This window comes from Megalopta genalis, chromosome 5 (assembly GCF_051020955.1).
Source record: "Megalopta genalis isolate 19385.01 chromosome 5, iyMegGena1_principal, whole genome shotgun sequence".
NCBI lineage: Eukaryota > Metazoa > Arthropoda > Insecta > Hymenoptera > Halictidae > Megalopta > Megalopta genalis.
In genome coordinates, this window is record NC_135017.1 from 11,790,918 (window position 1) to 11,815,375 (window position 24,458).

The following is a 24,458-nucleotide window of genomic DNA, read 5'->3' on the forward strand; positions in this document are numbered from 1 at the left end:
ATAGGCTGGATTTCATGGGTTGTATCTAGTATGTTTGATTTAGTATGTTGCAGTTTGTATATATATATGTTGGATTTCGTACATTGGATCTTGTATGTTGGATTTCGTATATTTGATCTTGTATATTGGATTTTGTATGTTGAATTTCGTATATTTGATCTTGTATATTGGATTTTGTATATTGAATTTCGTATGTTTGAATCTCGTATATTGGATTTCGTACGTTGGATCTTGTATGTTGAATCTTGTATGTTTAATTTTGTATGTTGAATTTCGTATATTTGATCTTGTATATTGGATTTTGTATATTGAATTTCGTATGTTTGAATCTCGTATATTGGATTTCGTACGTTGGATCTTGTATGTTGAATCTTGTATGTTTAATTTTGTATGTTGGATTTCGTATGTTGGATCTTGTATGTTGAATTTCGTACATTTGATCTTGTATGTTGGATTTCGTATGTTGGATTTTGTATGTTGGATTTCGTATGTTGTATCTTGTATGTTTAATTTAATATCTTAGATTTTGTATGTTGGATTTCGTATGTTGAATCTCGTATGTTGGATTTCATATGTTGGATTCCGTATGTTGGATCTTGTATGTTGAATTTCTTATGTTGAATCTCGTATGTTGGATTTCGTATGTTGGATCTTGTATGTTGAATTTCGTATGTTGAATCTCGTATGTTGGATTTCGTATGTTGGATTTCGTATATTTGATCTTGTATGTTGCATTTCGTATGTTGAATGTTGTATGTTGGATTTTGTATGTTGAATTTCGTATGTTAGACTTTGTATATTGAATTTCACATGTTGGTTCTCGTATGTTGGACTTCACATGCTGGATTTCGTACGTTGTATCTCCTATATTAGATCTTCTATATTGGACCTCGTACGTTGTTTTCGCCTGCTGTACCACGTCGGTTTGAAATTCGTGCATCGAACCACGCAGTGCCAATTCCGAGCACCACAAACGAATTCGTTTCAGTCCCATGCACCTTGGAACAGTGTCCACCGGAACCACTCTATTTTCAATTGGCCTAGTCCTGTCGCAGCATTTTAATTCCAGACACGGATCCCCAGGTGGAAACGGTAGCCGTGTAATTATCCCCGTCTTCGAACAGCAACCGGTGCGACCGCTGTTCGCGGCCCGACGTTCGCGGTAAATCTGTTTTGAACGGGCCACCCGAGATCTCAGATTACCGAACAAGTTATAATTTCAGTTATCCATAGCCCGAAACTCTAGACGGTAACACGTTGCCCGAGTGTCCGGCGTTTCCCGGCGGCGTTTCCGCCGACTCGAAAGCCCCGCGACCGCCGCGGCGCTTTTGTTCCGCCGATATTTATCCGGGGCTCTGCCGGCATTATTTTGATATTATAATTAGAAGCTCGCGTCGCGATAATCCGCGGCGAACGCGACAACAATGCGTATTCAATTGCAGAGTGCGCGACGCTCTCGAGTGTGAGAAAATTGTTCGGCATTATTACCAAACGAACTGGAAACTTGTAACACAGCGGGCTGACGTGAACCGCGCGGCATTAAGCGAAACAATCATTGACAAGTGCATTGAAGTTTTTGCTAATATCCAGTCATTACAAATTGCCCCGAACGTTAACGTTCCACCGGATTATCCGTGTGCCGTGGAAACAGGCGCTTCCTATTTCACGTCGGAATAACAGCGCGGCATTATCAGCGCGCTCTGCAATGCCGCCGTTTAAATTTCAATAACACGCCGGTCGCCGGCGCGGTATTGTTTAAATAGAATTCAGACGACGACGGTGTCCGCGTAATTCGTTTGTCGCGACGATGGCGGAACGGAAATCTTTGTTTATTTCGTAAAGCAGTCGCGCGGCTTTTTTCCATTGGCCGTCCCATTTCGCACGGGATCTCGGCCGCGAGCTGCTTTCGCCGATGCAAATTTCGCGTTCGCGGGTTAATGTTTTCATTTCCGTTGCGTATTATTTTTTTGGAATCGTAATTGCATTTCTAGGTAAACGGGGTCGCGCTGTCGCCGCCAACAAATTTGATTCGCGATACAAAAGCGTTCGTGTGACCGTCGCGATACTTCCGCCGTTTTGTTCTCCACGGATTTAAGGGGTTCTTCGTGCAATTTCGTGCGCCAGTTTTTCCCGAGAGAGAAAGAGAGAGAGAGAGAGAAGTGGGAACGATGTTTCGACAACGAGCCCCTGTTTCGAGTCGATATCGCGATCGCTTCTCCGGACGGAGAGCCTCGAAACCGAACGCGTAAGATGCACCCTCGACGCGGTCGAGAGCACGGGAAAGGCTGTGCGACCCACTTTTCCCGCGGAAGTGCGTGCAATGGTGGTGGTGATAAAATATACCGATAGATAAGTTTAGGCGAATTGGGACACGTTTTCGAATTCGTCTCCGGACCGGAGAACGCAGTTTCGCATCGATTCAATAAATGTTCGTTGCGATTTTCATTTGCATACAGGTTCATTTCAATCATCATTTAAATAGAGGTTCATTTCAATGGTCATTGAAGTACGTGTTCATTTAAGTGTTTATTCAACTAAATGTTCATTTAAATGATCAATTAAATGGTTATTTAAATATACGTACATTCAAATGATCAATTAAATGGTTATTTAAATATACGTACATTCAAATGATCAATTAAATGATTATTTAAATACACGTTCGTTCAAATGATCAATTAAATGATTATTTAAATATACGTTCATTCAAATGATAAATTAAATTATTATTTAAATAACTGTCCATTTGAATGGTTACTTAAAGAACTATTCATTCAATTAATTATTTTAAAAACTGTTCATCCAATTGATTATTTAAAGAACTGTTCATTAAAATGAGCAATTAAATGATCACTTAAATAACAGTCCATTTGAACAGTTATTTAAAGAACTGTTCATCCAATTGATTATTTAAAGAACAGTTCATCGAAATGATCATTTAAATAACTGTCCATTCGGTTGGTTATTTAAAGAACCGTTCGTTCGATTGATTGTTTAAATAACGGAGCCCACGCGATAGCTTTTGTCGCGGACTGGTCGAACCGTTTCCAGCAGACTCATTTTTCATTTCTCCCCCCGCCGTGTAAAAATTTATGGTCGCTGCCGATACAGGTGCAGAAAGATGGGCGACAGGTCGGCGTTAAAGGGGTTCCGTAGTTTAATGGCGAAAAAATCGCAAGCTGACTCTAAAATATGAACGACCGTTCCCACGGGCAATCAATTTGTATCAATGATAGAACCATGAAAGAAATATCGAATGGAAAATACAATATCCCTGCCGCGACGTATAAAAATGGTCAAGGAACGTGCGCGGGGGCGGGGCTGGGCCGGGGAAAGTTAATCGGAAAACGTGATAGATTACCCATCCAAACAATCTCTCTTCCATGGTTGCCGGTCCCCTCGAGCCGCTGTGCAAATTTGCGAAACTCTCGTCTCGAGATAACGCCAAATAGACGGTCACGGCGAAACCGGCGCACCTGTGCCCAGCTTCGGCAAGGAAATATTCTCGTGGTGATTAGCGGAATTTCACTGAAAAGTCGCGTTCGTTTGATGAAGCGCGACGAAAGCCGCGATATTCGAATCAGTATCAAAATCTCATGGCACTATAGCGTAGTAGTCTCGAAAAACTGATCGAAAATCGACGCAAAGAAATCTTCTGCGAACTATAAAAATCTGCGCTTTTTTTCTGAGATGATCGATATTTTTTATAGCAACTCGGAGCAAATTTTGCAGGAATTGTCATTTTCCTGTACGATGTCGAGTTGAAATAAAAATCATTATACTGCTGTGAAATTTTCTAACAGTTGATAGATAAAAGAAGTGTAGAGTAGAAAAAGGTTTATATAAAATATAAAAATATAAAAATAATATACTTAATATATACTTACATAGTATACTAAAATATACTAAAATATACTAAATATATAAAAAGGTAAATATAAAATACACAAATTGTGTAAGTATAATAAATAGTTGCATAAAAATTATATAAATATAATAAATAATTCTATATAATTTTGCACGAAATAAGTAATAACGAAATAAATAATGACGCAATAAACTTTTAAGACCGTATCACACGGTAACCGAAATGTTCAACGGAATGACTGCGAAATGGAAATTTTTACCCGTTTCGTGTGCCCCGTGTCCCATAGTGAGTCGACTATAGTCGGTCGCCGACCCTGCAATAAACATTCCGCGGCGCAAGAAGCCCCGTAAAACATGTCGGTCGCCGTCGATTCAGCGCGTTCCTGGGACAGTTTTCCGTTAACGAGCGATAACTGACGATATTAGTGCGGAACAGAGGACGAAAGGCAAACCGCGCAAGCGTTCCTTCGTATATCGACCCCACGACTATCTCCGCGGGCTGCTCTTTCACGGCTGGCAGCCCCGACGACTCGACTGTACGATTTGCTAACGATTATGCGCCATTCTAGTAATGACAGAGCGCGTCCGCGACTATTCCCACGGATTGAACACCTTTATCGAGCCCTTGGCTCGCCAATCACGGCCACAATCACCGGCAGAGACCGTTTTGTGACGCCATTTCACGCTGCTCCTTACGTTTGTCACAGCGATTCCAAGCGTGTGCGGGTCGGAAAAGTAGCTTCAGGACCTTCGAGCACTTTTCTCGAAGCTTCGGCAACTATGAGCGCTTTGTTCAGCTGTAGGAACATCGTTTCCTCTCAACTTGAGGACCCTTGGCATTTTTCCAGACGATTTAGGACCTTTAGGAATTTTTTCCAGGAGCTTTAGGATACTTACAAATTTTTTGAGGCACGTTAGAACCTTTGGACATTTTTTCCAGAGGCTTCGGGACCTGCTCGGAATTATTATAGTGGTAGAAATTTGTGGGGAGCTTTAGAACCCTTGGAAATATTTTTCCAGAATCATTGGGATCGTTAGGAATTTTTCTGGGGAGCTTTCGGACCTGCAGGAATTTTTCAGAAGAGCTTTAGGACTTGCAGGAATTTTTCAGAAGAGCTTTAGAACCTGCAGAAATTTTTCTGTAGAGCTTTAGGACTTGCAGGTATATTTCTCAAGAGCTTTAGGACCTGCTGGAATTTTTCAGTAGAGCTTTAGGACCTGCATGAATTTTTCTCAAGAGCTTTAGGACCTGTAGGAATTTTTCAGTACAGCTTTAGGACCTGCAGGAATTTTTCAGTAGAGCTTTAGAACTTGCAGGAATTTTTCAGAAGAGCTTTAGGACCTGCAGGAATTTTTCTCACGAGCTTTAGGACCTGCAGTGAGTTAATACAGCTTTAGAAATGTTTCTAGAAGCTTCAGGATGTTCCAGAATTTGTTCAACAACTTTAGAACCCTCAGCCATTTTTCTATCAGCTATAGAACCTTTACCAATTTGAAATGCTTTTACGTAGCTATAGAAAATTCAAAGGCTGGCAGCCAAGCTTTAGCAACTTCAAGCACGTTTCCCGAAGCTTTAGTAACTAAATATGAGAGTTGGGCGCAGCTTTGGTCCCGAAGCTCTAGGAGCCCAGGAACCAAGCCGAGGCCATTTCCACGTCAGAATGAAATTCAATCAATTGTAGCTAGAATTCGTACACGGTAAAGTCGAGCTGCGAATTGATCGTTCGACTTTTCCTCGCGCGAAGTACGTCCGAACGGTTCCGGTATCGGAAAACCTGCGGCGAGAAGTGGCGCCTGTCGGCGTCGTTGTAAATTGTATGGAAAAGAGCCGGGAACTGAAGCCGACACGGGATTTCAACTAATTTAATAGTTTACGCGAGCGAAGACAACTGCGCGACAAAGACCATTAGTTAGAGACAGGAGTTTGCGGAACGTGGAGCTCGCTTAAAGTTAATTTAACTTCGCCCCCACGCTGCGACGTTTCTTCGGCCGAGCTAATGGTACGAATGCTGGCCAGCCCGGTGCCGTGTTTTAATGCCGATACTTAAACAGCGGGACGCTGCCACCTTTCCGACACGTTCGACCCATAAACAACAACATTGTTGCGTCATCGCGATATTGAAAGGTAAGCTTAGTTTCTTAAAGAAAGTTAAACTTAAGGCGAGATCAACCGGTTGGCTGTAGCAATTTCTGTGGAAAGTGTGCAAGCACTGCACAGTAATTTCTTCCTCAGCATCGACGTAGCAGTAAATAACATAGGCGCAGGGAAATTCAGGGAAAATCACGGGGAAATTCACGGCGACCCGAAATTTGGCATTTCCGGGAGAAATTGTTGTATTTTGAATTAATCTCGGTCGCAAACACGGGTTAAATAATAACCTTTTTATTTCTAATTTTTTGCCACGATTCGAAGACAATTCGGAGGCCAGATTTATCTGTTTGTTTTGTATTGACTTCCCGGAATTGCGAAAAAATAACCTCGAGGAAACTCTACATTTTGCATTATATTCGTCACTTAATACCAATCAATTTCACAATGTACGATATTTTTTGTATTTATCATTATTGGAGGACATACTTGGATGATCCCTTTCAAGCGAAATACCCTGTATACTCTGATACTCTTTATGAAATTATACATTTAATAAAAGTGTTGCCTCTAAAAAAAATATGATGAAAATGAAACGTACATAGTACAATGACGGTAACTTCTAAAACGAAAGATGTTGTCATATTTTCGAAAGAATTATACTCGTCGAAAACAGTTAACCAATTAAAAGATAACAAGACCGAAGAATAGATTGTATTGTTAGAATTTGAAAGTTTTCAATCCATAATGCTAATGTGCGAAAAATCGTAGACAGCTCGCCGGTTCGTTTCAATGGAAAATCAACCCCTCGGGCAAGAGTTTCGATCGGGAAGTTGCTTAAAGAAGAGAGCCAACACCCCTGTAAAATAACCGAGCGTCACAGGGATGCAAACGAAAAGTGCTGGAGCGTCGAACAGGCAGGCTAGTTGGTTCTGGGACCGGTTTTATCTAGTTAGGGGGAGGGTGGTGCATGATTCATGAGGATTTCGGGAAACCGAGCCCGGTTTCGCCAGAGACCCGATAAGGCCTTTGATTATGCTCGGAGGTGTCTTCGTGATAGGTCAAACGTTATCGGGGACGCTAGACCATGAATCCAGAGAGCGGTTCCTGAAGAGCAAAAGAAATTACGAGCACTTCAATCTACAGAGGAATTCCGTGGAACTCCGCCGAAATGGAATTACAGTGGTAGCGGAAGCATTTCATCGAATAAATTTAATGAATTCGTTTCGACAGTTTTTTCTGGACCACTTTGGAGGTTCAGAAATTTTCTCGGGTGTTTGTTGCATCTGCTAGGCGTTGACGTGGCTTTAGGTACTTTTTTCAGGAGCTTCAAGAGCTTCAAGAATTAATTAGTATATTTTTCAGAATTTTTTTAGGAGCTTTCAGAAGCTTTCGGATGTACAGAAATATTTTTCCATGAGCTTCGGGAATTTTTTCCAGGAGCTTTGGGACCTCAAGGAATTTTTTCTAGGAGCTTTGGTACTTATAGAATATTAATACAGCTTTCCTAATTTTTCTGAAAGCTTCAGAGCCTCAAAAAATATTTTCGGAAGCTTACGTACCTTCAGAAACATTTTCCCAGGAGCTTTAGCGTCTTTAAGAATATTTCCCAAGAGTTTCGAGATTTATTTCAGGAGCTTTTGAATTTTAGAAACTTTTTCCAGGATATTTAAGACCTACGCAAACTTTTCCCAAAACTTTGGGGTCTCTGCTGAATTAATATAGCTTTATCTCCGGTATAATAGGATTATAGGAGCGGCAGTGGCATTACATCGAATAAATTGAACGAAATCGTTTCGACAATTTTTCCCCGGCAACTGTACAACCCTCGTCCTTTGAACCATCGTCGGAAGGGGTTGAACGGTGTTCAAGATCGGCGGGATATAGCCTTGCGCTACGACTAACGTTTCCCTGTGTGAAACGCGACCCGTGGCCCCAAGGGGGTTGATCTCACCCTGGCGGCTTGTAATATCAGCCCCTAGCTGCCACCCCGTAGCCGAAACTTGCCCCCGTCGTCTCCTCTTATCGCGCGATAATACCGCCTTAGCCAAGGTCCGCAGAAGAGGGCTGTTAGGGCTGCCAAGCGATGCTGGGTATCGGTCAGCAGCCGCGATAAAGGATGAAACGCTATTGTAGGTTACCCGGACCTCACCCGAGGGTGGCTCCTTTGTCCCGAACACGGAGTTCTACGTATGCGTTACTGCGGCTGGATGGGATTTCTTCGGTTAAACGCCGTGAGAGCGTCGCGGAATTTCTAGAGCGGCTGTCGAAGTGGCCCAGACACTGCGAATGTTCTGGGATCGGGGTGATAAGGGGGCCTGGAGCAGGATCAAGAGCTTCCAAGGGTTGGTGGAGATGTTTTTCTTAAATTTCGCGATGCCGGGGAACGTTTTGGTGACTTTGGTTAGGTGTTTGATGTCTTGATGGTTCAGAGGAAGTTTGGGGAACTTCGAGCGTTTCAACTGTTAGGAATTCGAAGGAGCTTTTACGATTTTGGGACATTTTTCTAGGAGATTTCAGTCGTTTAGGAATATTTACAAGCACTTTTGGAACTGCTAGGAAGTTTTCCTGCAGCTTGAGGATCTTTAACAAATTCTTTAGAGGATGTTTAATATTTTTGAAGAGTTTTGAGGTATCTGAGAATTTTTCCAGGAGCTTTAGGAACTTTTTCAAGGACCGCAGGACCTCTTGGAATTTTCCGAGGTGCTTTAGGACCTTTAGGAAACTTTTCCAGGATCTTTAGGTCCTTTAGAAATTTTTTAAGAATTTTAAGACATCTGAAAAATTTTCCAGCAGCTTTGGAAACTTTTTCAAGGACCACCGAACCTCTTGGAATTTTTCAAGATGCCTTAGAACCTTTAGAAAATTTTTCCAAGATCTTTAGGCTGACCGGTAAATTTTCAAGACTTTTAACACATCCGTAAATTTTTCCAGAAGCTTCAGGACCTTCAGGAATTTTTCCAAGTAGTTTTAGGAACTATAGAAACTTTTCCAGCAGCTCTAGATCCTCCATGAATTTTTTTTAAAGAGATTTAGTAGCTTCATAAATTTAACCAGGAGCTGTAACACCTTTAACACAGCTTTCGGTAACACATACATCAGAAGGTTCAGAGCCTTTAAAAGTTTTCCACGCTAGACGGAACTTCCGCGAACTGAAGTGCTTGCAGCAGCTGTAGCAATCGCGGGAGCTCGGTTCAGCTTCTTTCGGAACTTTTGCCGAAGCTCCGGTGACCTTGGCGGCCGCGAATCAGCATCAAGATCTCGGAGGGCATTAAATTCTGAATGTTTTTTTTCTTCTTCTTCGTGGATTTCTGTCTGAAGCGGAACGGCCCGAGGCAATCTCGAGTACTTAGAATACAACCTAAGGAAATCTATTCGGGTATCCGAGGGACCGGTTGAACCGCGGCGAAGTAAAGTGAACTGAAATGAATTGAAAGTGCATCCCACGGTGAAACGGAGGAATCCAATTGGGGAATACCGGGCAAGAGATTGCGGCGAAGAGGAAAAAAAAAGCGAAATATTATGTACAAAGAGGAGCGTCGCGGCGCCGAGTAAAGTAATGGCTTCTATTTCCGTGGAATCTCATCTGTCGCGATAGACGACGCGTTAATACGCGCGCTCGCCCGGCTCTTTCAATATCGTGACGCGGCTTTCCTTTTTCTGCTTTACGTCGCGTTGATCGTAACCGCCGAAGTGATGACTGGTTTGTCGATAAAAATTCAATTACGCCCCGCGGTATCTTCTTTCGTATACAGCGTTCGAAACCGCGCGATTTATGGTGTCGCAACGTTATCTCTATCACTCTCTCTCTCTCTCTCTCTCTCTCTCTCTTTCGAATGTATTCATACCCGAATCCACGAGGGGGAGGGAGTATTTAATTAGCGGCGAATCATTTTGCCGAGGAAGCACCTTAGAAATTGAAACGGTGAATCGTATCGGCCACCGCGACGTCGCAGTCTCGTCTGTTTCACGGTGTAACCGACCTGTCTTCACGTGGAACGAGCCCATCACTTAGCAGTGTTTATCGTCTCGGCGACAAGAGCGTAGAGCTTATTAACCCGAGCTTTTCGACTGAACGAGAGCTACAGGAGACGAGTCGCACGCCCGAGGAGACACGTCCAACTATGTTCGTGTACCCCACTGATGCTTCCGTGAGACAGTCTCGGCGACCCAGACGTCCTTAAATTTTCAAACGTAACCTGGATGTTCGTGGACGCAAATGTTGCTATAAATGGTTCAGGAGAATTCGATTTTTCGACTTGGCATGAGGAATGGGAGGTCATACTTTCGGTGAACGTTCAGCGAATTTAGGCGAATTAAAGTAAATTTAAGTCAATTGGAGCAAACTCGGAGAAACCTTAGACAACTTTAACAAACCAGGAAAAACTGTGACTGATTTATTTTCAATTTTTTCAGTGGATAGAGGAAGAGTAGCAGTTTGTGTTTTTAGTAAATGTTTAGCAAATTTTATGAAATTAGAGCAAAAACTTGAGTCAACTGCAGTAAACTTGGAGAAACCTTAGGCCACTTAAATAAATTAGTACAAACTGTAATAAACATTTTTTAATTTTTCCAATGGATACAGGAAGCGCAGCAGTTTGTGTTTTCAGTAAAATTTTATTTAGCAAATTTTATTAAATCAGAGTAAACTTGAGTCAACTACAGCAAACTAGAAGAAACCTTAGCCAACTTCAACAAAATGTTTCCGGATGTTTGATAGAATCTAAAAGGATCTGAATAAACCAAACAAGAATTTTCGTCGACGTGCAGTTGCCTGTACAATGTTAAACAAACCTACATCAAACTTGAACAAACTAAAACAATTCTCAGCCAGCATCCACAAACTGTTCCCTGATATTTGATCGTACTCGGAACACTGTTTAGTTCGTGAAAATGTGAGGGAAACTCAACTAGGTCTCAACAATACCGAATAAACTCTATCAAACCTCGTCAAACTCGGACAAACCATCGGAAACCTCGTCGAACGCGACGAAACCGGTGGAAATCCCATTAAACGCTCCGTTTTCGAGTTCGACCCTCCTGACTGTGCAGAATTTCGGCAAAGCCGTGGGGCTGAATTTATCGAAGACCGGTGGAAACGCGAAACAGCTGTCCAAATAATCGGAGCACGTAGTTTCCGGGAGCGGATGTCCTAAATGCAAACAGCTTGCCCATGAGACTCGAACGAACCCTGTAGAGACGGCAGGCCGAACTTTCCGAAGGCTGTTTGCACATCGGCGAGATAGGGCGACGCGGGAGAAGGGGTCATCGGCGGCTTGAAAACGAAGCAAGAACATTCGAACGGCGGAGAAATGACGGGCTAGCCAGCGGATAGCGACAGGTCGAGGAACAGGGGGCGACGGGGAGCCGAGACGAGCGGGAGTTTAGAATCGCGGCAGTTGGCAGGGTTAAAAGCAACAGGCAGCCAATCAATAATCCTCCTTCTGGCCGGGCTACGTCTTCGCTAACTTTGCAACGCTCCACCGCGGTAGACTATATCCGCGGCAATATCCGTGAGAATTCTATTCCGCGGATCCAGATCGATTCAGCTTTTGCGGCGCGCCTTCGAGTCGTTCCGAAGGCAGCAGTTGCGGTTGCAAGGCGATAACGCCGGCTCCGATGGTCTACGGATGGATCGCCTGGACCGCGTGGATTACTCCGATCATGCTGGATCGACGAGTCTGGCTCGTGTAAATGTCACTAGCCGGATATTTTGACCGAACCGTTTCAAACATGCTCGAGCAAACCTCTTCAAACTTCGGCAAGCTTGAACAAACCTCGGCCAGCTTCGGTAAACTTCTGTAAACTGTGTTTGTGAATATCTGATTGGATTTATGCTGACCTGATTCGGCCACGAAAACTTTGGTCAACGTACAGTTGCTTGTAAAATTTTAAACGAACTTCGTCGAACTTGAACGAACTCGGAAAACTGTTTTTGGATGCTTGGTGAAGATTTAAGGAAACCTGAATCGCTCACAAAATGATTGGTCGATGCGCAGTGCTCTGTATAATTTTGAACAAACTTCATCAAACTGGAACAGACGTCGTCCAACGTCAGCAAATTGTGACTGTACGGTTTTATTATCGTCTGTACAGTTCTGGAGAAAGTAGAACAAAGTTCAATAAACTGGAACGATCATCAGCCAACGTCAGCAGACTAGCAGAAACCTTAGCCAACTTCAGCAAACTGTTTCTGGATGTTTGACAGGGTAATAGTAGTCTGAATCATTCGCAAAAATGCTGATGAACACACAGTTGTCTGTAGTATTTTAAACACACTTCATCAATCTTGTACACACTCAATGATACTTCAGCCAACATCAGCAAACCTTAGCCAATTTCAGCAAACTGTTTCTGGATGTTTGACAAGATGATTTGGTAGTCTGATTCAGTGACAAAAAAATGTTCGTCGACACACAGTTGTCTATGGAATTTTAAACAAACTTCATCAATTTTGTACCCACTCAATGATACTTCAGCCAACATCAGCAAACCTTAGCCAACTTCAACGAACTATTTCTGAATATTTGACAGGATGAATAGTAGACTGATTCGGTGACCAAAAAAAATGTTCATCGACACACAGTTGCCTATAGAATTTTAAAGAAACTTCGTCAAACTTAAACAAACAAAAATAAACGTCAGATCGTCGAACCTGCGTGAGCTAGATGGAATAAGTTTCCGAAAGAAATCCGTTCGATTCGCGAACGAATCCCGCCGGAATCACGTCCGCCGATCCGCGCTTTCTCTCGCATGTCTTGTTACGTCAACGTCTCCTTGCTGCATCTATTCCCGGCGTAATCGATTCAATCATCCGCCGTGATTTGTTGTCGCGTGGCTCGGATCGAACGCGATCTTCAATATCATTCCGCGCAACTTCCTCGAATTGGTTTCGAATTTTCGTAGGTCGCGATTATGCTTCTCTCGATCGATGGATCGTTCCGTCTTTGGAATTATCCGTGGATCCCCGCGAATGCGAGCTTATCTGTCTTAGTTAGTCACAGTATGCTGATCCTCCGAGCTACTTAGGCTAGCTAGCATTTCGATTATTCTCATCATTCTGACCGCTTAGGGTATCCGAAGCGTACCAAGCATGCTACCTATTACTTATCGATAGGTCTTCTGTCTGGCATCGCGTGTATCTGTCTTCCCCTGACAGACGTGACCTTACGACCTCTTCCAGATGGAGGAACATTTCGAGACGGCACCTTTAGTCGGGGCTTCGTATATTTTTGGCAATTGCAGGAGATTCTGAATGCTTTCGGAGTTTCAGGGATTTTTCCTAGAAACTTCAACGCCTTCGACAAATATTCTCCAGGTGCTCTAGGACCCCTCAGAATTTTTTTCCAGAGCTTAAGGACCTTTAAGAATTTTTCCAAGGGCTCTAGAATCTTCTGGATTATTTTCAGAAATTTTAGGTACTTTAAGAAATTATTTTCAGTAACTTTGGAAGCTTTAAAAGTTTTCAAGGCTTTTGAGTTTTTAAACATTTTTTCTTGGAACTGTAGGACCTTTAGGAACCTTCCCATGTGTCTCAGGACCCTCTAGAAAATTATTAGGACCCTTTATAATGTCTCAAGGTCCTCTAGAAAAATTTTAGAACCCTCTAGAATATTTTAAGACCTTTTAAAAAATCTTTAGAACCGTTCATCAAATGTTTAAAACGCTTCAGTCAAGCTTTACGATTCCCAGGAGCTTTTGGCTACTCTAACTTAAAAGACCTAATGTAGCTTCTCCTAGATCATTATGCGTGTCATTAGAGTACCCAGAAATCGATAGGGACAGCCTTCGGTGCACCTGCACTAGCTCGACGGAGACAATGAAGACGCGAAGCGGACAAGCAATTAGGGAAGTTCTTTAAACTCAACGGGAGGGATGCGTCGAGTTGGCTCGCAGGTGGAACTCGCGACGATTGCGACCGGGGAAACTATCGATTTCCGAGTGTGCTCACCGAGCGTGACCCCGAACGTGTAAATTCGGCCGATAACGCACGCCATAGAAAAACGGCTCGGCTGGCCGCGTTTCGGTATTTGTAGATTCGCTCGCCGCGATACGCTGGCTTTGAATGATGGAGTGCCGGGGATTTTCAGCGCCCAGGTGTACATCGTCGTCGACCGGAAGCGAGGACCGCCTCATTTATTCCGTGAGACTCGAATCGTCCCATCCGTTTCGACTTGCCTGTGCCGATGATCAATTAGTACCTCGATCTACGTACGCAGGTGATTTCAGGCTCGAGCCGAATCATTATTTGACAAGCATGCATCTTGTTATCAGGCTCGCCGTTCGTCATTTTTATCAACTGTTAATTGTTGTTACTGCATTGTCAATTGTTTCTGCATTTATGAAAGAGATAAGTAAACGAAATGCGAAACAGTGAAGACGAAAGAGGAAATACATTTTTATTTCATTTCCGTTTCCTTTGATCGGAGCTGGGAAATTTTTATTCTGTTCAACGAATACAATTTTATTCGACGTTATCGAATAAATAGCCGTAGGACATTCGGGTTTGACTCATTTTTAAGAATAATGTCTCTACTTTCAAATACCGTAACTCATCTTTTGTTAAAAATTTTTTCGATGATATGGCGAATGAAAAGTCACGGGCTAGAAAAATTTCGACCTTTTCCGATGACCAAACAGTAGTTAATATTCACAAGGTTATAATTCCGTTGGAAAAAATCGTAGGACATTCAGGTTAGACTCATTTTGAAGAATAAAGTCTCTACTTTTAAATCCCGTAACTTATCTTTTGTTAAAAAATTATTTCGTTGATATGGCGAATGAAAAGTCACGGGCTAGAAATATTTCAACTTTTTCCAGTGTTCAAACTGTAGTTAATATTCATAAGGTTATAATTCCGTTAGAAAAAATCGTAGGACAATCAGATTAGACTTATTTTGAAGAATAAAGCCTTCACTTTTATACACCATAACTTATTTCTTGTTAAAAAATTTTTCTGTGATATGGCGAATGGAAAATCGCAACCTAGAAAAATGTTCACTTTTCCGATGTCCAAACAATAGTTAATATTCACAAGGTCATAAATCCGTTGGAAAAAATCGTAGGACAATCATATTAGACTCATTTCGAAGAATAAAGTCTCTACTTTCAAATGCTATGACATATTCCTTGTTAAAAAATTTGTCTGTGATATGGCGCATGGGAAACGTTGACCCAGAAAACTCTCTGCAAAATTGATGATGTTCAAACACCAGTCCAATATTCGCGGTCTCTCAATTTATTTTAAAAAAAATCGAAGAACAACCCAACTTCGCTTATTTTGAAGCTTGACACCTTTACATTCGCACACCGTAACTAATTCTTTGTTACTATCGAATCGCGTTGTTATGGAATTTACATACTGGATTACAAACGATTACTCACTTTCGTGATCCAGACGAAAAAGAAACGAGAAATAGATAACGTAGCGATCGCAGAACGATTCGTAGCAGCAGAACGGCTTCCACTTCGTTGACTAAGTTGTAGTCACAGTTTCCTCCGAGTCTGATACCGAAGGATGCTCGATTGAATCGTTCGCACGGAGTAGAACTTACTTTGCAAATTTTGCGCACGGAAATTGCAACACTCACAGTTCCAGCAACGACTACAATGCGGAACACTTGAGAGGCGGCGCCTGCTCGTAACGGCACAATAGAATGAATTTTATCCAATTACCAGAACCGGGAAGACGCGCGGGTGTGATTACGAGAGAATTCGTTAAACTTTTCGCCTCGGCGTTCCTCCGCTGTAAGCTGCTAATACCAAGCAATCTGGCTTCGACGACGCTCTCCTGCGAATTATAAATTAATCGCTGCCGCTGATTATCTCGTCCGCGTTAATTGCACCACCGACGATCCAACGGGATGGAAAAAAATTCAATTTGTCATTCACGTTCGATCATTTTGTTCGTTTCATCGAAAGAACACACATCGTTTGCCAGGAATTTTTGTCGGGAAACGTGACACGCAATGATTGCGGCACAGACGTCGCCCGGCAAATCCCGCTGAAGGGCTTCCAGAAAAGAGAAAAAATGAGAAAAATTGATGGCCGAAGCGGTATTATCCTTCGCGCAATATCCGATCCCGAAGGTGTCCCTTTTTCTCCTTTTGCGTAGGATTCTTTCAGCTGGAAGATAAGCCGGGATTAACGGGGAAACTATTTCCAGTGATTTCGCCGGCAGAACGGAGCAAAGCGATGTCGCAGACCTAAGGTTACAGCGGACAGATAAGTCCTTTAATTGGAGGGTATTAAAAAAATTAGCTTCCGCCGAGGGACCGACACTCTACGCCAATATTTTCCCTCGAAAAAATTAAGCGGCTGCTTAAGTGGCCAATTAGTCATAAATCCATCCGACATTATCACGTTCTGAAATAGTCCAAATAACTTAACAAATACTGTTACACAGATTAATTAATCCTGAGAGCACGAGTGACGCTTCGAAACGATCAATCGGCATGCAAACTTACCAATAGCAGCGTGCCAAACGTTTACGCAGACTGGAAATATTCATCTGACTTACCTGAAACAGAAATAGCGAGGAATTATTTCAAATGCGTTCATTTTGACCTGCAATAGTTAACGCAGATTTCTGTATTGTTAGCCCGCGATAAGGTAGAACGACGCTTTGATCTGTCACTGGACAGGAAGATTACTTCGTTACCTTCTCTTACCGACTGCGGAAAAGAAGGAGTCTATGTAATTGATCGAGCTGTGCTTTCAGCGAGAAAATCAACGTGTTCGCCGATTCGCTGTCGGAGGTCAGCACAAGTACGTTTCCACGACGAATTACGCGCAATTTAAAGATAAGGCTCGTTGACACATTAATCCACTTTCCATTTTCTTAAAATAGAACGAAGATAGATCGAGATAGCCATTAAGAAATATTGAAATTAGGAAACGGACGATCTCGTTAAATCGCATCTGTCATTTCCAAATTCTGTTCAACTCCGAATTAGCGTTAATAAAATTAATCAGCGTCCCGCGAAATGTTCTCGAGACTCGAGAGAACATCGAAAAATTAATTTACTTTCGACAGAAGGTCTCCGTAGTAACAGATTAATTGGAATGTAACTAACGAGCTGGTGGTCTCCAGCTGCCCGGCGTTTCATTTTGTAAAATGTACCGCTGCTGATCGAACACGTTCCCCCGGGTATCAAACAGGAGTCGGCAAAATGTTGGCCGGGATCAGACCTGTCCTGCTAGGACATTCAGCAGGCGGGGAACATAATCTTTCACTTAGACGGTGCCGGAATTGTTGGGAAACTCCATTTGGCCACAGCTCTCGCGAGATTTTCCAAATCGTAATTTCGCGACGAGCAGCGAGGGCGAAGTTTTTGGTGGAATTTCGCAGACCATGGGGCTTTTGATATTAACACACATACACGAAGACCAGCGGCGCGAGGGTGGAACGCTTGGAATCAAGGATCACGTAGGGTTATGAGAGATGCTCGAGGTGTCGGGGCGAAAGGAAAAAGGGGGATCCGTGAACGTTTAAGCGGGATGGATCGTTGCAGAATTGACCGGGCCATTATTTATATACGATTCGAGGATTTGTTCGCCGTTTGTACGTTTCATTTACGCGCAAATATTCGCCGACGTTTAATACGAATTTATTGCGAACATTTCCTACGAAATGCTTTCCGATCCGCGCGCGCCGCGAGCAAGCGCGCAGACATTTATCCTAAAATTCTGCTGCGGTGAACGTTGATAAGACTGGACATTTTATGAAGGAATGTTTCCGGATCATGAAATTCAGTAAATATCAAATTCAGTGAGTATAAGATCCAGACTATGTTCTTGTACTCTGGTACTATCGACTGGTTTCTCGAAATTTCCGATAGTATATCGAAATTCCGTAGAAACCTAAATACTTCTATCATAAAGTACGATCTTCCAGCTTTCATTTGCCGTATCAGAAGTTGAAAAATTTCCATGGGAAAGCGTTGAAAAATTATTTCGAAACATCTCCATATCCATAGATCTTGTTTTCGGAAACTATCACCTGACTTTTATTAATTCGCTGTGATATCAAATTTTGCAGTAATCTTAAATGAATCTATCATAAAGTACAATCTTTTAGCTATCATCTGCCATATCAGGAGTTTAAAAATCTCCATGGGAAAGCACCGAAAGATTATTTCGAAGCATCTCCATATCCACAGATCTGGTTTCTAGAAACTGTCGTCTGACTTTTACTATCTTTCATCATTATATCGAATTCTCCTACAATTCTACATAAATCTATTATAAAGTACGATCTTTAAGCTTTCATTTGCGATCTTAACTGTTGAAAAATTTCCATGGAGAAGCATCGAAAAATTGTTTCGAAGCACCTCCATATCCATAGATCCTGTTTTCGGGAACTATCACCTGACTTTTATTAATTCGCCGTGATATCAAATTTTTCTGTAATCTTAAATGAATCTGTCATAAAGTACGATCTTCAAGCTATCATTTGCCATATCAGAAATTCAAAAATCTCCATGAAAAAGTACCGAAAAATCATTTCAATGTCTTACATGAATAATGACGAGCTTTACGTGCCACGCGTAAAAATATATAAAAAATCTACATTTTCACGTTTTTACATTTTTTTCGATTGCTTCCTTTGTTTCTATTCGCCTTGATCTTCCGCCCGCCACTGTAATCCGGTAACAAAATTCACCTCGAGTCGGCGGTTTCACCGTGTATAATAAAGTCGTTGTCGTAGAAAGGTATTTTCATTCTTTTAATGGTGCTAGGTATTATGCAACGCGGTCTCTTTGTTTCGCCGGGAATGCTAACAACAAAGTTTTCCGCCCGTTTAACTATACAGTTGAATTATTTTTAATTCGTTTCCCTTGAGATCGGGGTTGTGATTACCGTCCGTCGTACAACGCGGTAAGAATCGCGCCGGTGCAGCTCGAATTAAATCGCGGGGTCTGCGCGTCGAATCAATTAACGAGAATTCGCGCGATCGGGTAACAACGAGAGATCGATTTCATCGTTAAGCTTTCACATTTTCAAATGGCGAGCAATCAGTATCGAATAGAAAATTCCAGTTATGCGGCGAACCGGGTCGTAAAAACGTTTCGGTAACGATTACAAGACTCGTTCGGCGTCTAAATAAAAGCCTGTTGTAAGACCAGGCCGCTTATTTCATCGTAATTAGTCTCCGCTTCGCGAAATAGTCGCGTTCGAACTTAGCACGGCACGCGAGCGTAATTAAACCGGAAGCGACAATATCGCGAGTGAGAATTGTTGGAAACTGCACATTGCGTCGCATGGAAAATTCATGCCGGCTGTTTGATCCAGACCGTAACAACTAATAATTGAGCGCATTAGAATCGTAGCGGCACGTGCGAGAATGTTGACTTATGTCCGAAAATGTCAAGGTTATGTTGAGAAGACCAGTGAAATTAATTATGAAATTGCTATAAAAATTAACTCAATTCGAAATTATCATTTCATAATATTCTTCTTACAAAACACTTCTTTCTCGCAATGAGAATAATTGTTTACGTCGTGATGAAGAAAAATAATCAATTGAAATATTTATTTCCTTAAGATGTGCTGGTAACAATTTTTTGAGGTAGTAATCCGTGTGCCGAATTTTCTATTAACTATTTGAGATTCTATTTCTTACGATTAATATTTATGATCGATAATAAACCAACAGAAAACGGTACAATTTAACATCCGGTTGCTTTTAACAACGTACGTGTATCAAATAATGCATATTTGAAATGCAACCGCGATTGTCCAGTTTCACCTGGTCGGCGTAATTTCATGGAAATAATAATGAACTGTTTAATTTCGCGAACGACGAGGAAAATATTTATATCAATCAAGCGCTTCACGCTCATATTGTAAAATATACATTCGAACTACCTGTTGTATAACTGCGAAATCAACGAAGTATTTGCGAGAAGAAACAAAACACGTTCATCTCAGCCCCGTTTCGAATCGAGTTCCCAATCAACTTGTCAGTGCCGCAAATCATTTTTATCGTCGCCCACGCGCGCGCGCCGCGTTGACGTTGATAGTTCAGCAGTGAAACTATCATCGGCGAATCCGAAACTCATTTGAAAGCGATCAAAGATTCATGCGGTCAAAGAATTCCCGCGGCCGTCGAAACGAGCGGGACCGCGACTCTAGATGCGATTTGCAAGCTTAATGGCGCAGAAAGGTGCATAGTTACCATCGAGCACCGCCTTCGCACGGGTGGCGCCGTGAATTTTTACCCACGCAGGCCCGCGAGGCCTGCCGATCAATTCTTAAGCAAGCGTTCACGATACACCTGTGTGTACACGCTCACCTGCCGGCAGGTTGATGACTGCCGTAAAACAGGTCGATACTAAGCCGTAACTGCATTGCAGACAGGCCGGCCAACCTATTCGACAAGTCCGACGCGAGTTTTCACGGATATCCGGTCTCTATTCGCGAAACTTTCTTTCCCGGGAACGCGCAGGAAGCGGCGGCTATATAGCAGGACTGTTTAGTCGTCACTTCACCCAGATCGCAACTTTTTCTTGCCTCAAAGACTCCCGGCAGACGTAGTTGGAACGCGACTGAAACATAGTCCGCGCTCAAATTAGCGTTATTCACTCGTCTGGCTATATACGTTATACTGGCCCGACCAATGGCTGACCTATTCCCCTTTCCGGATGTGCCATTCGCGTACTCCACTTGGCCGAAAAGTGAATGACCTCAACTGCGTTTTTAAAACGAGTTTTTTGCATTTCTCTGACATGTGGCACACCTGTTCTACTTGTCTGGACAGTGACCGACTTATTCTACTCGTCTGACCGATTGGAATATTCTCCTGGAATGAGTACTGACGAAGGTAGTTTGCTTGACTGACTAATAAGGTGCTTATTCTACTTGTCAGACTAATGGCAGGCATATTTTTCTTGTCTGGCTAGTAACCACTCATTCTACTTGCCTAACTAATGGTCTACTCATTCTACTCGTTTGTCTAGTGATTACCAATTTTACTTGTCTGACTAGTAAGCTTTCCGTTCTACTTGTCTGACTGGTAGGGAACTTATTCTCCTTATCTGACCGTTCTACTCGTCTAACTAGTGGTCTACCCATTCTACTTGTCTGACTAGTAATTACCAATTTTACTTTTCTGACTAGTGAGCTTCCGTTCTACTTGTCTGACTGTTAGGGAACTTATTCTCCTTGTTTGACCGTTCTACTTGTCTAACTAGTGGTCTACCCATTCTACTCGTCTGACTAGTGATTACCAATTTTACTTGTCTGACTAGTGAGCTTTCCGTTCTACTTGTCTGACTGACAGGGAACTTAATCTGACCAACAAGACACTCGTTCTCCTTGTCTGACTGCCAGACGTATTCTCCTTGTCTGACCGATAATGTACTTATTCTCCTCGTCTGACCAGTAGCCAACGTACTCTACTTGTCTGACCAATAAACGACCAATCTCTTTGTATGTCTGTTCACAGGCCTATTCCCCTTGTCCGACCATTGGCAGACCCGATGCCACCTGCCCGATTAACAACGGATCTATTCTACTACATTTGTAACTAACGTAGCCACCGTAGCGACTGTCTTGTAAAGAAATACGTATCGAAACTTTATGTGCTCCGACTTCGGACATTTTCCTTCCCCAGGCTCACCCACACTGGTCCCTCCAGTCGCGTAAATTTACGGCAACCTGGGCAATAAAAGTGTGGTCGCCGGTTCGTCGAGCACGACCTTCGTCGGTGTTAACTGACGGGAAACTTTCGGTCGGAAAAAAAAGGTCGACTGGACGCTACAGACCGGAGAAAACACAGTCTCGTTCCGCTTCCCAGAGTCCTTCCGCGGTGATATTTGCAGGTCGTTCCGTGCAGGCACGCAACCGTGAAGAATTTCTGCAAACCGTTTCCGTGACGACGTCGAGAAAGACGATTCTCGAAGGAGTTGTTCGAACGTTCCAGTGTCTGCTAATTAATCGTTCTTTCAGTTCTGGCCAGCCGCTACGTTAAAGCCGCTGGCGCATAATACCGCGCTCAATTTCAGAACGGGATTATTGTTCCCTTAATAATTGCGCGGACCGCGGGCACATTCCGGTTACATTAAAGTGGCGGTCCGCATCCGTAGCTCATTAAGAACCGTAACGTTAACGAAGTTGTCGGTGCCAGTGCGAGCACAACGGGCTCCGCGTTGCCGCCAATAAAATCCGACGCGACGTTGAAGTCGCCGGAGCTTCGAGCGGTCGCAGAGGGCCACCGTTTATTTTCTTTCTCGTTCCCTTTTTTTTCTTTTTCTTTTTTTATTCATTTCCACGCCGCGACCACCGGCAGCAACGAAAGTGGAACGAGCGAGGAGTGTAACTGCCACTAAATTATTCGACGGGTGCGCGGTCATAAACGGGAGTATTAAACGGACTCGTGAAACGCCGGCCGGCGGGATGGGCGGGGCCGGAACTACGAGCGCAGATAATGGCCAATTTTTAGATAGCTTGCAAACAGGGTGGCCCACCTGCCAAAGGAACGACAGCACGAACCAAGTAGACTCTCTGAAGTGACACTTATTACTTAGCGAATGAGTAGAAGTACGAGTGCAAGTCGATCGAAACTCGGTCAAGTGAACACGGTCCGTGATACGTCAGACAAGTAGATCGAGCAGTTCGTAAGTCGGTCAAGTGAGGACGGTTCGTCATAAGTCAGACACGCGGAGAAGGTCCGTGATAAGGCAGAGACAAGTAGGCCAGGTAGTTCACGAGTCACCCAAGTGAAAAAGGTTCGGCATAAGTCATACACGTGGAAGAGGTCCACGATAAGGCCCACAGGTAGACGAGGTAGCTCATAAGTCAGCCAAGGAGTGCGGGTCAACCATTCGACGGGCGCGTGGTGCAAGTTTATAGTAAGTCAGACAAGTAGATCAAACAATTATTCAAGGAGAATAAGTCTTCCACGTTACAGACAAGTAGAACGAGTCGTCTACGCGTCAGACGAGGTAAACCTATCCTTGATTAATCTCGTACCAGAAGATCGGATCACGTAACGGACAAGTGGAGAAAGCCCTCCGAGCGTCAATCAAGTGGAATAATCCTTTCGAGCGTGGGACAAGTTGCACAAGTGGTCTACAACGGCAGAACAGGTGAATCACGTGTCAGGTCAGGAGAATGGGTCGGTCGCGGATCAGCCGAACGAAGTAGACTCTCCATACTTTATCGAATAAACGGGTCTGACACGGTTCTTACATTGTCGTTACATTACTCCGGGAAGGGCGATGATAAATTCTCGGCGTTCTCGAACGGAAAAGACTTCGGATTTTCGGGATACAAGATGAAGTAGTACAATGAGCTCGAGTCTATAATGGAAGACTGATGTAAGGCGCTACGAGCCAGGGATCAGTATCCTCGCTCGTCATTTATCTACTGCTGAAAAAAGGCATTCTGGCACCGCAATTAATCAAATCCTTATGGCACCTGTTGAGGACCGGTGGTGGCAGCGTTCTCGAGGACCATGTTGCCGAACCGGCGGTATCTTCTTCACCGATAACACAGATCGCGTTCGGACCTGCCGAGGACGCAGATGCCCCGGATTAATATACTAAATGGATCTCTCGTCCGGTGCTATCGTGGATCATCGGCAAACACTGAGGCTCGCTGATAGGGGTTTACCGGTCCGGCTCTGACCAGTCTCCCCGGAGTAAATGTTTAATCGGCGCTCATTCCGTGTCATTCAATCAGCCCGTCCGTTATTACAACGACCGCTGAGATCAGGCGTGCCATGCTGGTCGTCGCGCGTCTGCGCGCGACGCGTTTCCTCTTCGTTATTCGTACGCGGGGTTGACACTTCGCCGCTAACGGAAACCGAAGTCCGTCGAATCAAGATTGTTCAACCAAACGCTGGAAAATTGTGGCCGTTCGCGGCGAACAGGCGAATCGAACGCGACCGTCCAACCGTGCCGGCGAACAGGCCCAACGATCGCGCGCGGTCATCGGAGCACACAAAGCTTACGCTAATTTCGCCACGCGACTTGGGACATGCAGATTATTGCGTGGAGGTTCAGTCACGGAACGTGTACTGACTGGATGAAACGTGTGCGAGGCTCGGCGAATTAGTTCCCGCTGAATTTACCCGAAATCGTGATTCGTTGTTTCCAAGATCTGAAGCAGGTGCAAGGTAAACCGTGGGACGATTTAATTTAGCCAGATCTGTTTGAGATTTATGCAAATGTTTATGTGAAACTAGGCTCTGACACGGATTAACCGTGGCTTGGAACGGTGGATTAGATTTGAAATTAATTATAACGGCGCGACTGGACGGTAAAGTCAATTATGTAGAAGTTATACAGTGGGCGAAGTAGGATGCTTCGTTTATAAGACAGGCAGGAAAAGATTCGATGATAAATCAGACAGGAAAAAGTCGATAATAAGTCAGACAGGGAAAAAATTCATCATAAGTCAGGCAGGAGAACATGTCTGTCATAAGTCAGGCAAGGGAACAAGTCTGTCTTAAATCAGACAGAAGAACAAGTCCGCTATAAATCAGGCAAGAGAAGAA

The 24,458-nt window shown here is 43.4% G+C and overlaps 2 protein-coding genes across 4 annotated transcripts in view; one reads left to right on the top strand and one right to left on the bottom strand.

The window, feature by feature from the left end:
* LOC143259408 (uncharacterized) overlaps positions 1–21,539 on the top strand; it is an 87,343-nt gene extending 65,804 nt beyond the window's left edge. The window contains exon 4 of one of the 2 annotated variants that reach the window (XM_076521379.1): positions 21,405–21,539. In XM_076521379.1, the coding sequence (XP_076377494.1) occupies positions 21,405–21,489 (85 nt within the window). In that variant the 3' untranslated portion in view covers positions 21,490–21,539. Of the gene's footprint in view, positions 1–14,046; positions 14,342–21,404 lie in introns of those variants that run through there. The other variant, XM_076521378.1, reaches the window with a different exon arrangement.
* The window catches only part of dnc (phosphodiesterase dunce), a 540,449-nt gene that overhangs the window by 436,669 nt on the left and 79,322 nt on the right, over positions 1–24,458 (bottom strand). The gene's annotated exons all lie outside the window — the stretch shown is intronic.